We start from the raw sequence: 15,137 nt of genomic DNA, 5'->3' as shown, positions 1-15,137 counted from the left end.
AAGGGACTTTCTTCTTAAATAAGACAAGTCCCATTCATAAACTTACTGTGTGTGAAAAATATTAAGTAACATTATGTGGACAGCATGTATGTTCAATTAAATAATAGATTTTACTTCTTATTGAACTAAAGTTAGTTGTTATAATATTGTCTGTATGCAATATTTACTTGTTGTTTATGCTGTGTATTAATTTTGACCCAATAGTACAATTTTGTAGAAATACTTTTATTAAAAAAAATAGAGCCATAATGCCAGTGAACAAGCTAACGGTGGCATTGAGAAATCGAAAAACACATATACAAATTATTATTATTATTACATCATTTTATTTTAAAATAATAATTATTTATTTATTTTTACTGTTTTATCTCAAATTGTGCACAAACCCCTTAGCACCCCCTTGTGTCCCATGGTCTCCAGTTGCAACCAATTGACCATGTTCAAGATAAGTTAGATAAGTTCTGAGTCAGAAAAAAAAGCAAGTAAGCTAAATACTAGGCCTATGTAGTATTTAAGCATTTAACTTTTTTTTAAAGGTATTTTACTTATAAGTATATATATATATATATATATATATATATATATATATATATATATATACTGTATATAACTTTGGACCCCATTGATCTTTTGTTTTCCACAAAGTCAGTTTGGAACGACATGAGGGTGAGTAATCAATGACATAATTTTTATTACTGGTGTATACTGGGGTTTACTTAAGCATGGAACTTCAATACTTTTTCCACTACTGCTGAAAACCTGCTTATCAGTTCCAGACACATGAAGTATTAACAAGCATTCTGACCGTAGCTATAATTATAATACAACTCTAATCTTTTCCAGTGACTCAGGTCAAGATGATGTAATTCTGGTCAGTGAATACTGAAACTTCAGACATGTGTACATGGCACCCTGGCTGCTCTTTGATTTACAAGAACTTAGTAGCCTATGTACTGCATAATAATGTGCAGCATTACTGTCACTGCTTCCCCTCGCCGAACAGAGTGTGATCCTGTGGTCTGCCATCTCTCATCTACCACCAGAACTCTCTACAAATAGCTCAGAGGACATTGTACACCCTGTTTCTTGAATATGATTTTGAAACAGGAAATGCGCATGTGGTTCTTCATTTAGGGTTACATATTTACTTTCATATAAGACCAGAAAAGAGTAGTGTAGTAGATAGGGCAGTATAAACAAACTCATAAACATTTGCATTAGCTCTGTACATTTGATCATTCTAAATACCGTAAAGAGAAAAAATGACATCTCGAAACAGCTCACGTGTCTGCTTAAGTGTAGGTGAGTGCTGGGTGGGAGCTGGTTTTGTTTTAAGGTCTCACTGAGACGTGGAAGATCCCATTAAGGCTGAATAAACGTTTGTGGTTTCATGATCACAGCCCCTTTAAGCCCTCTGTAGTTTCCACACACGTTTAACAGGCCCACATTTTATATCTATTGCTCACAAAGTGCACAAAGCCTCAGTTTTTAGATGCATGCAAACTCATTTTTGGCTTTTTTTATTTTGCTGTTCAATTCAACTTCAAAGCTTTTTCTGTCTATGCATTTCCTCTTGCATGTGACATATTTATAGCTGTAAACACTTTGCGTAACATGAGTCAAGCCAATTCTATTTAGAAACAGTAGTTCGTGAATGAAGTCAGGTCTATCTCTACATACAATGCATTTACAATAAGTTCCATTGTGTATAATGGTGGCATGGATATACCACGTTTCATGGACACTATGACTCTTTGAAGTACCATGTAAATGGAAAAAGGGACTTTTCACAGACCCCAGATACAAATTAGTATGTGCTATAATCTTTTCAAACAATTAAAAAACATTTAATTCAATGTGTAACTTAAATTTATTAGCATTTTCTGAGTGAAAATGATTTCTACACCAATTTTTCAATGTAGATTAATATTGTAATCATTTAGAACCAGTACCTATATATAATTACTAATACTAAGGTAATACCATCTGGTACCATCATTGTGTCACGAGTGGTTGCTGGAAGGCAGAAGAGGATATTCAGATTCCAACACACAGTTTTAATGATGACGATCCAACAAATGAACAAACAGGCAAGGACAAAGCAATATAGATCAAATGGAGAATGAATGTGAGGGAAAAACTTATATATCAAACACAAATGAGAATGATTAATAGAACACACAATTGAACTAATAATGAGGAGTGGAAAACTGAACAAAGGAGCAAATGATGACAATGAAAAACAAACTAAAAGTCCATCATAATGACACTAAACTGAACATAATGGTGTCACATTGTACCATACTACCCCTTTTTTAAGAGTTATTTATTTAAATACCTAAAATGATTGTTTAAGTAAAAAAACAACAACTCAAAATTAAATAATAATAATAATTGTTATCATTAATGTTCAATTTAAAACCTAACCAGGGACAGAGGCTGCAAGTGAGCTATTATAAAACTATGTATAGAACATGAATTCAACTGAATTGTCACTTGGACCAAAACTGTAGGCCACGATGAACTGAATTCAGTCATGTTGAATACTCATTGTGAATTCTGTAACCCCTTATTTTCCTCTATGTGGTTGAGTGCATCTCTTTCTCTCTCACTTTTGGCTTCCACTCATCAGTCATCTTTTCCTGTCCCCGACTGAGGTGTCTGTGGGCCTAGGTGACGAAGAAAAAGTGATCGCAGAGGGTGGTGAGCTTTGTGGGCTGAAAGACCTCCCTCAACATAGACCCTTCAGCCCAGCAGAAAGTTTCACAATTAGAAGTGAGTAACAGAACAAGATGAAGTTCTCTCTGTTTTCTGCCGTTCTTTTCTCTATAGGATGGATGAGTGTTGTGGCAGCAGGTGAGATTTGAGGATTTTAATTTCTGAGCTCTTTGGTTAAATATTGTGGTTTGACCTCAGTAACTTTCACTTGACTGAAATGTAGAAAAGAACATTGTATCTTTATGAGACAGTGTACATGTGTGTACATCTAATACTGTCAAAGTAATGATTACTTACCTGTATACAATGATGTGCTTTTCCAAAAGGTGATGGTCCTCCAGTAACCTGCTGTCTTACTGTGTCAAAGACCAGACCACCAGCTGAAAACATTGTGAAATATGAGATGCAGGAGCAAACAACAATATGTACTCTCAAAGCTGTAATGTATGTACAAAGTTGTTATATTATATTACAATTTGAAAGTTTAATTCATTTGTAATTATTTTTGGGTGGATAATTAAACAACGAAAGCTAAAACATCAAGTATTTTCTTTCCATATTCAGATTCCACACCAAGAGTGAGAAAGCAATTTGTTCAGATCCAGATAGCAAATATGCTAAGAGAGTAATGGAAATAGTGGATGGAAGAACGACAGCAAAATCTACTATGTGCTATACAAGTACAACAAACACGATCCCAGCTGTAACTACAACAAACGAAACACCAGGAAAAAAGACTGAGACCAGCACAAGTACAACAGCATCACAAATAGTGACGAGAATCGAAACATCTAGACCAGAGACTGAGACCAGCAGGAGTACAACTGCATCACGAATTGTTACGACAATCGAAACATCTAGACCAGAGACTGAGACCAGCATGAGTACAACTGCATCACGAATTGTTACGACAATCGAAACATCTAGACCAGAGACTGAGACCAGCATGAGTACAACTGCATCACGAATTGTTACGACAATCGAAACATCTAGACCAGAGACCGAGACCACCAAAACAACCAACCAACCAACTTCAGTGTCCAAAGAAAACTCAGAATCTTCTTTGAGAGCTATGACAACATGTGGGACAGGTGGACCAACTTCGCCATCAACAGAAACAAGAAGTGAAACACCTGGAATAGGCACAGTTACACATCTGAACACACTTAACACACTTAACACAACGGACAATACAGAAACAACCTCTAGAGTGACCAACAAAACTTCACCCAGGAAGACAAAGCTGTCAAAGTTAATTATAAGAAAACACGGGAAAAGCAAGAAAAGACTTAGACAATTTCAGATGGGTAAACACGGAAAAAAATGAACAATCACACACACAACAGTAAATTTGAACTTGAGGCACTACAGTATTATTTAGTCCTAGTCTAGGACTGAACTTTGGTATTGAATTTTTAGTTGTGAATGACAGAAATGTTACGATTTTCGACCAGTTCAACTGTGTGGTGAGGTTTCGAATGAGAGTGTAATTTTAAATAATTTGCTTTATTGTTGTTTGTTTAATAAATTAATCAATACATATTTGTAAATATAAATAAAATGTTGATTCATAACTGTATTTCTATTACAATAACCAATAAATATAATTAATTTATATTGCTGGATGTTTTTGTTTTTTCATTTGTAGACATGCTGTTTTAAATAGTTCTTAAATTGTATTGCTTTCAAAATGTTCCATAATAAAATAAAATAAAAAATTCATAGACAAGTCTTAAGTGATGGTCAAAGTTGGTTGATCTGAAACTGAGCCTTCATCATATTAATATCTTCCTAAATTGAGTAGTGCAGTGTCACGTATACCCACATGGTGGCAGAGTAACCTAGAGAACCGTTTCAGCTAACTGAAGCATTTAGCAAACCATGAGAAAGCTCAATCAGCCAGTTAACTGTTTTACACAAGTAGAGTTAAACTCATTGTTCATCTACTACAGGATAAAGCTGATGTAAAACCTTGAAAACAGCTGAAAATCAACTGAATTGTCTCAGGAGAAAAAACAACCTCACATATTTTTCTGTGTGAGTCTCTCTGTTAGGCCTATGGTACTGCAGCAGTTCCACATAAAGAAGGCAGTGCATTTCAAACTTAAACTTCAAGCTATAATAGTCTAAAGGGAGAACGTCTCATTGTCAGCCTCAGCAGGGTGATAATACAGTTTTACCGCTGGCACTCTGGAAGTTTGGAAGACTCTTTCCCCCCCTGCATATATAGGCCTACTTCATCCCACTTGCTCCAGACAGACACAAACTGATCCGACTGAGGTAAAATAATGCAATTAGACCAGCACAATAATGTTGATTTCAGACACAGGACGCTGGGGCGTCTTATTTTGTTTCTTGATTTTCTCTCTGTTTGTATTAGCACGCTTGCTGGGTCATCAATCGTATGGCAGATAGAAATGAGATTCTTAATAAAGCTTGCGATTGGAATGAACGTAGCAGGAAATTACAATCAATACTTGGCTTCAGATACTCATCCGATATTGAGCCTTTTATAAGATGAAAAAAAAAATGCATTGCAAAATGTAGGAAACACGGTTAAACTGAAAAACAGAGGAGAAGCCTGGTGTTATCAAACTTGAGGATACCTCCGATAAGCTGGAGAATGGCTTTTATTTAGATCTTGAAACAAGAGGTAAACAAAACAATTGAACTGATTGAGATCAAATCTCGCAGGTGGGGAGATTCACACACACCTGGCTTGAGATCAGATCGCATTGAGCTTCTCTTTTTTTCACCCTGTATATCTGTGGACGTTATGACTGGAGGCCCAGCTGCATTTTGTACATAAAAATAAGTCGTTTTTCTCCAATAACAACAACGCTGAAACTGACGATCGATATTGTTTATATCACGGCTGTGAAAAATCTCACATAAATGTGTGAACATTTACAGCATTCTCCTTCACATTCATGTGGGCAGACACACATTGACACAAAGAGCGTTTTTTCTCCTCAGATTTTTTTATGGCTTGCCTGAGCCGAGGTCCTCGTAAATCTACAGACGGGAAATAAATGCCAACGGCCCTTTGCCTGAGTTGGTCAGGCGAAAATGAATGGAATAAAACAGGGCTTAATAGCACGGAGCAGGTAATTACCTTCTCTGGCCTGCTCGTCCGTGAAATATGATAATATTGCACACTAATAAGACAGACCCAAACTCCCAGTGCCCATCCACAGGCATGGGAAGGGTCACTGCTTTGCAAATCATAAGGGGATATTCTTTTTGGTGTTTTTTTTTTGTTTTTTTTGCAAAGTATTTTGACGTCTGTCAATATTTATAAGAAATGATGAGGCCCGACTCAGTTAAAACTGATTACATTAAATATGTATTAGGACAGATCACATCCAAGTCAGCTCTACTGATTATATGGTAAAAAAATAATAATAATACCGGTAATAAAAAAATAAAATAAAAAAAAAACAGCACACAACACAAATATTTTCTGTTTTAACAGGATTACCAAATGAGATTTTTTTCTTGTGCAAAACAATAATAATAATTATTATTATATTTTAATTGGACTTCAATTCAGATAATGTGGGTTAGGGTTAAGTGAGGAGTATTTGGTTGGTCATGTGATCTCAAAATGGTGGCGTCTATGAGGTGGGACCACTCTTATGCAGAATAAAACAGGGGTTTTTTTATGCCACTGCACACTTACGTCAATGTACATGTTGTTTAAAGTCACCATAAAATCAAGATTGACAATTCTTGTTTTTGTTTGTTTGTTTGTTTTAATAGAATATTACAGCATGTATTATTAATTATTTATCTGTGCACATCTTCTTTTTTTAAATCATGTACCCTCCTAATCTTTAATAAAAATAACTTACCCATAACTCCCCCTCCCCCATGCAACAACATTCTCTGATGATGTGTTTACTGGCTCGAGGGCGGGACAAACCGTCACTCACATGAGATCACAGCAATAGCAAACCACAATGATCCAATCAATTCTACATGGACAAAATCAAGTCCCGCCCTACATTTTTCATGTTGGAGATGCCGTTTCACTCGGATATGTCACAATAGGTTTAGGGAAGAAAAGTGTATCACGACTTCTATTTCTATTACTACTTTGTTTCTTTAGGTGTTGAACCGTGTTTTTTTTTTTACATTGTGCACCCAAAGTATAGCAGTGCATTATCATTTGTACTGAAAAAAACATACTACAAAGAACATTAAAGACATGTATGTGTGTGTGTGTGTTATACGGAAAGACAACACAACTTGTGCTGAGCACAGGGTTTTAAGGCCTGATGGAGATGCACTCATGGGACAGAGCTTAACCTCAGAGACAGCGACAAGATTGATTCGTCTGACACAGGGAGATTACATTCAGTGACTCGCCTGTATTAGGCAAGGGCACAGGCAATCGAAGAGCAACTACACAGCAGCCTGACCAGCTACAGAACCTCAGAATCAGTATAATTATATTCAATATGTTTTATTAATGAAACTGTATTATTTTTTTAAACTTTCTTATATCGTTTCTATTGTTTTTATTTACTTTTATTTTACATTTTAAAATTCCACATTTGCGGCTATCCAACACGAAAACAACATATGCCTTTCACAATATTTTCTTCAGATAACTCCAAATTTCTCCCACACACTGGACTTGATTTTTGATGACGTATTGTCGACAACTTTACAATCTCCACTAGCTATTCTTTTCTTCAGCTCCTCAGCATCTATATCTCGACGACTGCAAGCAGATCGCGCGCGCGGTTATGATGAATTTTTAAAAGTGAAAATAGCCTAGGTAACGTTATAGATCCTGGGAGGGCGTGGCGCGTGGGCACAAATAAACTGATGTGGATTTTAAATTATTTTATCAACTTGAAATACAGGAATATTTTTGTAGATGTGTTCCTAAAAATATGCATATATTTTTACGTTTGCATGTGATTGTTTTAAACCCGTGTTTCCCCCGTTTGTATTGTGGTTAATACAATTATAGGTATAGATGAAACATTGCTTGAGATGTCTGGTTTTTTGGAGAAGAAAAAAGTACACACATTTAAAATCAGCGTGTGTGTGTGTAACATGCTGGGACACACAAGGTGGTATAGGTACATGTAAATGTAATATAGGTAGGCTATGTTATGAAAAAATAGAGTATCCATCGCTACTGTAAAGTAAAATTACAAATATTATAATAATTTCCTACCTCTCTCTTGCTGCCACTGAAAAAAAAAAAAAAAAAATCCCTACCGACCCATGACCTCAACTGACAACCAACAGGAACCAAACTTTTTTTTTTTTACGCCGAACCCTCAAACAGGTGTAAAGGAGTCTCAGAAAGTGAGCACTGGCTAAAATGTCTAAAATGGTCTAAAACTCAAACCAGTCCTCACAAAGATAGTTGTACAAGTACACACACACACACACACACACACACATCCTTCGTGTTTCAGAAGTCCCTGAGATTCAAAGAGAGACACAAAAAGCCAGGCTGTGGTTGAAAACAAACAATTAAAAAGGAAAAAGTATAAGCAGTGACACAGGGAGCTTGTATAATATGTTGTCTGCTGTTGTAGGAGATATAATACGTATTGAAAACTTGAGGTTTTATTTCTTTCATTCGCATCTCCCGCTCCTCTGGCCTGTTTTCGTTCATGTTTGATTGTCCTTTGTGTATTAACCTCTGGGAAGAGTCGTCTGTGTGTTTGTGTGTGAGCCTGTGTGCTGCATATCTTCACTTCCTCTGTTTAATTTGCCATCCTATAGTCAATAAGAGTGGCATCTTTGTAAGGCAGGATTAAGAATGACCCCTAGTAATGGATTCTACCCTCTCCCAATCAATAGCCTGTCCCTCTTGTTTTGTGAAAGCATGGCTTTGCAGGGACACTTTATTAAGAATCTGCATATACTGCAGTCATATTGTTATTGTCATTTTGAGATGGATGGATGGATGGATAGATAGATAGATAGATAGATAGATAGATTACAATAACAGCTAAAGGTAATTTGCTTTGTATAATGGTATTCCATCCTAGTTTCTTTAAATATTCTTGCTATTGGCTGATTGAAGAAACTATTCAAATGTTAAGAATTCCCCTGATTGCTATATCAAGAGCACTTCTTCATCATTAAATGGCCTGCAGCAGCTTTCAGTTTGTATCATTGTAGTTGCAGTCTGTAGAAGTACTCGTGTGTATGTGTATGTGTGTGTGAGTGTGTGCGTGTATAAGTGGTTTAGATATTTTCTGTTAGGGCTAACCCATGGCGACAAAATGTCCCCACACCATATTTCATATTTCGGTCCCCATGAGGAAAACAGCTTATAAATCATATGATGTTTTTTGAAAATCTAAAATATATTGTTTACAGAATATAGAATATACTGTTTGTTTGTACAGTATAGAAATCAATATGTCTATGGATACTCCCCATTAAACAGCGATACCCAATGTGCGCACACATGTTCCTTTTGAGCAGAACATTAGCGAGTACTATTTTCACCCAAGGAGATGAGGAGAGGGATATTTATTGCTAAAGTGAGCAAGAAACTCTCCACAAATGAGGCTTTCTGGGACTAAGGGCCGTCAATCACATGCGAGCTGACAGGATCATGTCGGTAGACTGTGAGCCAATTACAGTTCACAACTAAGATCAGAATGGACAAGGCTTGAGGCTTTTTTTTTTCTTTTTTAAATAAGGTTCGGTCAGGTTACAGTATCTCACCTCTGAGTTTGATAGGAACGGACACAAGCCTGAGATATGAAAGGTGTGTAGCTGGAGTGCTAGCCTCTGAGGATCTGAAGAAGGTCATCTAAGCCATCAGCAGAAAGAAAATCCACCTCTGTTTTCATACGCCACAAGTACCTTTCTCAAATCGATACTCAGACCTTTTCTTGGCCATTGATCTAAAAAGTAGTTTTTTCTAATCCTGAGATTTCATTTTCTCTGCCTCTTTATATTTAATGTGTTTTTTTTCTTTTTCTTTTTTTTTCTTAAGTCTTCCACCACACAGACCTTTAAATCACCTGTTGGTGTGAGATTCACTAGATCTTTTTTATTTTATTTATTTCTGTCTTTAAGAGTAATTCCCAAAAAGTCTCAAAGTCGTTTTATCTGTTGGTCCAGCGGGAAGGTAATTGCTTCCCATATAGTTTTCAAAAGTTTAAGATCGGTTAATATATTTTAAAATGCAATTTATTCCGGAGATGTTAGGAATAAATTACAGCATCACATGTCATTCGGAAATCATTAAAAAAATGCAGATGTGGTGCTCAAGAAACATTTCTTATTAATGTTGAAAACAGTTCTGCTGCTTAATATTTTTTTGGAAACGAGGATTCCAGGATGAAATGATGATGCTGGAATTTTTTTTCCAGGATTCTATGATGAATAGAAAGTTCAAAAGAACAGCGTATTTGAAACAGAATTGTCCTTATTGTCTCTTCTGATCAATTTAATGCATCCTTGCTGAAAAAAATTAAATAAAAATCTTAGTCACCCTAAACTTTTTAACAATAGTGTAGGCTTTGTTGTGTATTTTTCTTTGAGTGATAGAAAACATTTGATGGTATTGTTGGTGGTGTTCAAAAAAACATCTGATTTCCTTAGCTGTAATGTGTATTGTTGAAAATGTGACAATGAATTGTAAAATTAACTTTATTTTAACCTGGCAATTTAGTCTGTATTACAGAAAGCCTTGTAATATTTTCTGTATTTAAAAAAAAAAAAAAGATTTAATGAAATTCTTAAATTGTGGTATTTCAGCTATCTCAGTGGTAGTCTGGACTTTTCACAGGGAGCAGAAACATACAATCAATAAGTAGTTAAATTGTTGTGCGCCTGCCCCAGATTTCATGGTTCACAGCCACTGAAAGCCACAGCTGATCCAGAAATGATTACTTTAGATACCAACTTCACTCGCTCCACTTGTTCATCACTGGTAACTATTCATGCTATTCTTATAATGGTATTCTCCGTCTTCACCCATAGCCGATTCACACAGAGCGATGTGGGTGTCTGAATAACAGGCTTTAGAGAGAATAAAGAATAAGAGAGAATTAAGAGACTTTAAATGTATCTTTGTAACAATTATGCAAGAGAGAGCAAAAAATTTGACAGTTCTAAAGTTCATGCGTCCATCTAACCTTTGAAAGTGGCATGAAGATAAACAGATAAACAATCATGGCATTTAAGTTGGTTAATGTTTAGAAGAGACTAAAATGAAAGTGGGCCAGTGGTGGGACCACGGGAAACAGCCGCTTTGGTTCTTGTGATTGTCAATCTACAGTAGATGAACAAGCTCCTCCTGAACTTCCTTTATCTGATATACTATATTCAGCATAAAAATGTCTTTGCTTCCATCCCCCAGCTAACTCGCTCGAATTTTCGGGGTTAAATGAGGTCAGAATGAAAGCTCTGCGTGCTGGAAAAGGGGCCCCTCTGTTGGGGCAGATTATGCTGTGAACCTCACTCACTCATGACGGACCGTGCGCTGTGTTTGGAAACACTGGCCGTAATTGTGCCCCGAAGTCACAGCATGAGCCCAGGGGGGGTCTTCGGATGATTTTCAGCAGATCTCTCTGTCAACGTCTGAGGCCAGGTCAGAGCTTAGAGATGGCTGGTTAACCTACTGACCATGACAGGTTCCAAGAGGAATTGAAGAATGCGCTGGAACATTCTGGAATTTTCAACGGACGTCAAGACGATTGTGTTTCCAACCGCATGTCAAAGTGATGTTGTGCAGTGAGCCAGTGCGTTGAACTGCATGTAATGTTTGTTTACATGACAGCATTACCAATAAACCACATCGCATTTCTCCGGTTTCCTCTTCATTCGCAATTCAAACTCTGCTGTGTCTGTTTCCTTTTGTCAAACATGCCAAAGGATCACAGGATCGGCCCCTCGACGGCTTCAGTTACTTGGGTAACGCATGCGGCGCGCAGAGCAAGCGATGTGTGCATTTATCAGTACAAAAATAGGATCGATTTGAAGGTTGGAATGATGGAGTGACAGTCGGAGTGGTAGCGGGAGAGAGAAAGATGAAAGGTGCAGATGAGACCCTGTGCTGACTCCAGATCTGATTAAGGTCCACTGATGTGTGAGAGATTCACTCTCCCGCTCACCAAGGAAGTGTGTCCTAATGGGCTTCACCCGTCTTCTTCCTTATCACTGCCAACACCATTGCTACCAATTATGTTGCGGTCCTCATGGTGTCATCAGTGGGAGTCTTGTAGGTTTTTGTAATACTGAAAGTGCATAAGATGGTGAGAGTAGATATGCAAAGCCATTGAAATATGATACGTAAATAATCATTAAATAAATGTAGAATATTTAATCATCTTATTATATATAATATATATATATATGACGTATACGTAGAGACACAGAGCCAAAAAATAAGTAGTTAGTAAATTGTCACTTAGTGCATATTTACGCCACTACTAATCTAAGTTTTAACTTACAGACAGAATCGTGGGATCAAGTCATATAAATTGTATTGCACTGTATAACGTGGAATGTCACGGAATGGCAAAATATTAGTGAATAAATCAAAAGTAGGGATGTAGACTTAAATCATGATATGGACTAATTGTCTGTGTATATATCAAACTGGAAAAATATTTAAATATGAAGGCTCTGTGTGTCTCAGTGTGAATGAGTGGGACAGTTTGTACAGTAGACTGTACTTCTCAAAGGTAATAACAATAATAATACAGTTTATTAAAACATTATTTTTAAAGGAATATAACAATATTATCTCCATGTTTTAATTGAAACTGTAAACCTAGCCATAAACACAAAAATAATCATAAATAATAAATAATAATTTTAAATAGACACAAAACTTCTGAAAATTCCCTATTATTGTTAAAGTTTGAATAATAATTTATTAAATAGTTGAAACATTTTGATTACAGACCTACTTCCATTTTGATTATTAAAATTGTATTAAACATTGAAAAATGAAATCCAGAAAAATAAAAACGTAAAAATAAAAGAGAGTTCCCTACTAGTGCATTGGGTCCATGGTGTTTATTGACACGTGACATCGACACTAATAAATGTATAACGCCAGTCGTTGCATATAGGCGTCTCTTCATCATCCATAGGTGAAGCTGATAAGTTTGTTTTTGCCTAGTCTAGACTCTGTTAAGTGAAAGCATCTCTGTAATGGTGTTAAAGGTGTCTGAGCGTTGATGGATCGTAATGCATTCACTCATTCACTCTGGGTATGAGAACGTCCTTTGACGTCTAGCTGCGGGGCTGCCTGTCGATCGTGCCTCCGGGGGTTTTTGTAACTACGTTACCCACGGTTATCCATCATGGTGTTAGAAGAGAGTGTTGGTAGCCATTAGCTTTAGCATCTTTATCTCCCTCTGTCTAGCACTCTAGCTGTAATGCGCGGGCCTAATTTGTTTAGCGTGCGCAGAGTGTCCATTAGGGATGGGGTTTGTGTGCCTGGGTGTCTAAGTCTGTGGAAATGGTGACAAATCACACATAGATTTCCTCTCAGTTTAATGCTGGCAATGTACAGGAAGAACAAGATATATTTTTGGTGTAGAGAGGATAGTTTATCCCCCCCCAAAATGAATATTTTCTCATCATCTATGTTTTTCCTCATGAAATAGTTTATTTGTTATTTAGCACAATAAATGAGTTTACATGCACCGCAATATGCTGAAAACTATCCAAAATCAGATTGTTCCAAAAACCTGAAAGTATAACAGTGTTATGATGTCAAAATGTTAATAAGAACATAGGTTAAGGTGTATACATGAGAAATTGTCAAAAATGTATGTGTGCTCTCTGGGCTTCATTTAGACAGTTTATGACCGTTCCCAAATAAAAGAACAGTTTAAGGAGATTACATGACCATGTTGTCAGGTTAAAAAGACTGTGCAAGTAAACACACATGTTCCAGGCTACTTGAAATTTCTTTCAGAAATAATGGCTTTAAAATATTAGGGCTGTCAAAAGATTAACATAATTAAAGATGAAGGATAGACCATGAAAGATAACCATATAGATAACTGTATTATATATAGCCTCCACACAAACATACAATAACATTGTTTATTATAAGTGCTCACTGAAGTTATGTTGTCTGTTGCTTTAAATGCTTGAGCTCTTTAAAATCAGGTGGATTCTGATTGGCTGTGAATGTTTTTATCATTCATCAGCTGGGGAAAAACAATCATTCTAAAAGTGATTCCATTTATATTGTTCTTCTGTCATTATCATTAGCTGTGGTGTGGACTTCCCTATTCTCATAGAATTAGAATGATTATTAAAACTTTAAAGCTAGTTGTTGTTATAGTTAACTTGGTTTGAACAGCCCTTAACAGTTTGAGTTGCTTTTTGAGGAAAGAAAAATGTCAGTTTGGAAATTGTGTGCATGACATTTGTAGCAGAATAAATGTGAATGTATAGGAAGAGACCAGACAGGTAGAGTTCTTCAACAGCGTTCTTACCACATCTCGAAAGTTTCTCCAAAATTGCCCCCAGAGCTGTCAAAACGGATGAATTAAAAATGAACTCGGGTCTCTCATTAAATGAAAGTTGAGAGGACAGACACTTGATATGTCTGTTTTTCAATCCGTGCATTGTTTATTTTTAGTTTAGATATGAATCATTGTAAGCCTGGCCATTATGTAGTCATATTAATGGTAATGCTAAAGGTTTGGTGATAAATGTTTATAAAGTTGAGCTTTGTTCTTGCTGCTCTGGGTAGAAACGAAACTAAACATGATTACTATTTAACCACGTTGTGTTTACACTGAACTTTTACAACTTTAAAAGTGCAAAACTTTTGTGTCAGCAGCAAAGCCATACATTCCCCTCCTCCAAGCAGACAGTGTAATGATTGTATGGAGAGGGAAGAGGTTTCATATTCTTGCGAGTCTGGGTCAAGAGTACTACTGTAGATCTTCCTGTCTCAGGATCTATTATGGATAGACTGGTTAACCTTTCATACACTAGACCACTATGGTGCCTGTGAAATATTGGTTGTCTCAAATACAGTATAAAGACATTGAGATAGCTCTGAAAGTTGGCCAAAATCAATCACCATGCAGCTAAAGTATCTCAGCAATAGTAATGCAGATAGAAAGTTGCAAAGCAATAACGCCCCCCTATAGCCCACTAACTATGCAGGAAATTACTGTGGTTTCCTACAAGGCAACCCAGTAGCTGCCAAAAGTTTGTTTCAGATATCTTTAGATAAATAACAGAGAAGCAAATATCCTGTTTCATAAGGCATTCATGAGTTCACTGCGAAACTAAAATCGCATTGTCCTGCAGCTGCTTGTGCGTATCTGCGGTGAATATTTTCTTAGAAGAAAGGCTGGGGCAATCTCAGTGATTTTTATCTTCATGTCTTATCAAGTAATCGCAGACCTGCCAACAACATTATGTGCACGGAAAGAGAGAGA

General features: G+C 36.5%; 1 protein-coding gene across 1 annotated transcript; it reads left to right on the top strand.

Annotated features, from left to right (window-relative positions):
• The first annotated feature begins 2,658 nt into the window (after positions 1-2,658).
• Positions 2,659-4,335, top strand: LOC311086350 (uncharacterized protein). Its single transcript, XM_084119186.1, has 3 exons — positions 2,659-2,856; positions 3,045-3,162; positions 3,283-4,335. The coding sequence occupies exons 1-3, from the start codon at positions 2,793-2,795 to the stop codon at positions 4,043-4,045; spliced, it is 945 nt and encodes a 314-aa protein (XP_083975312.1). The 5' UTR covers positions 2,659-2,792; the 3' UTR covers positions 4,046-4,335.
• Positions 4,336-15,137: the final 10,802 nt, after the last annotated feature.

This window comes from Abramis brama, assembly GCF_963993115.1.
Source record: "Abramis brama genome assembly, chromosome: 7".
NCBI lineage: Eukaryota > Metazoa > Chordata > Actinopteri > Cypriniformes > Leuciscidae > Abramis > Abramis brama.
This window is presented reverse-complemented; position numbering and strand designations above follow the sequence as displayed.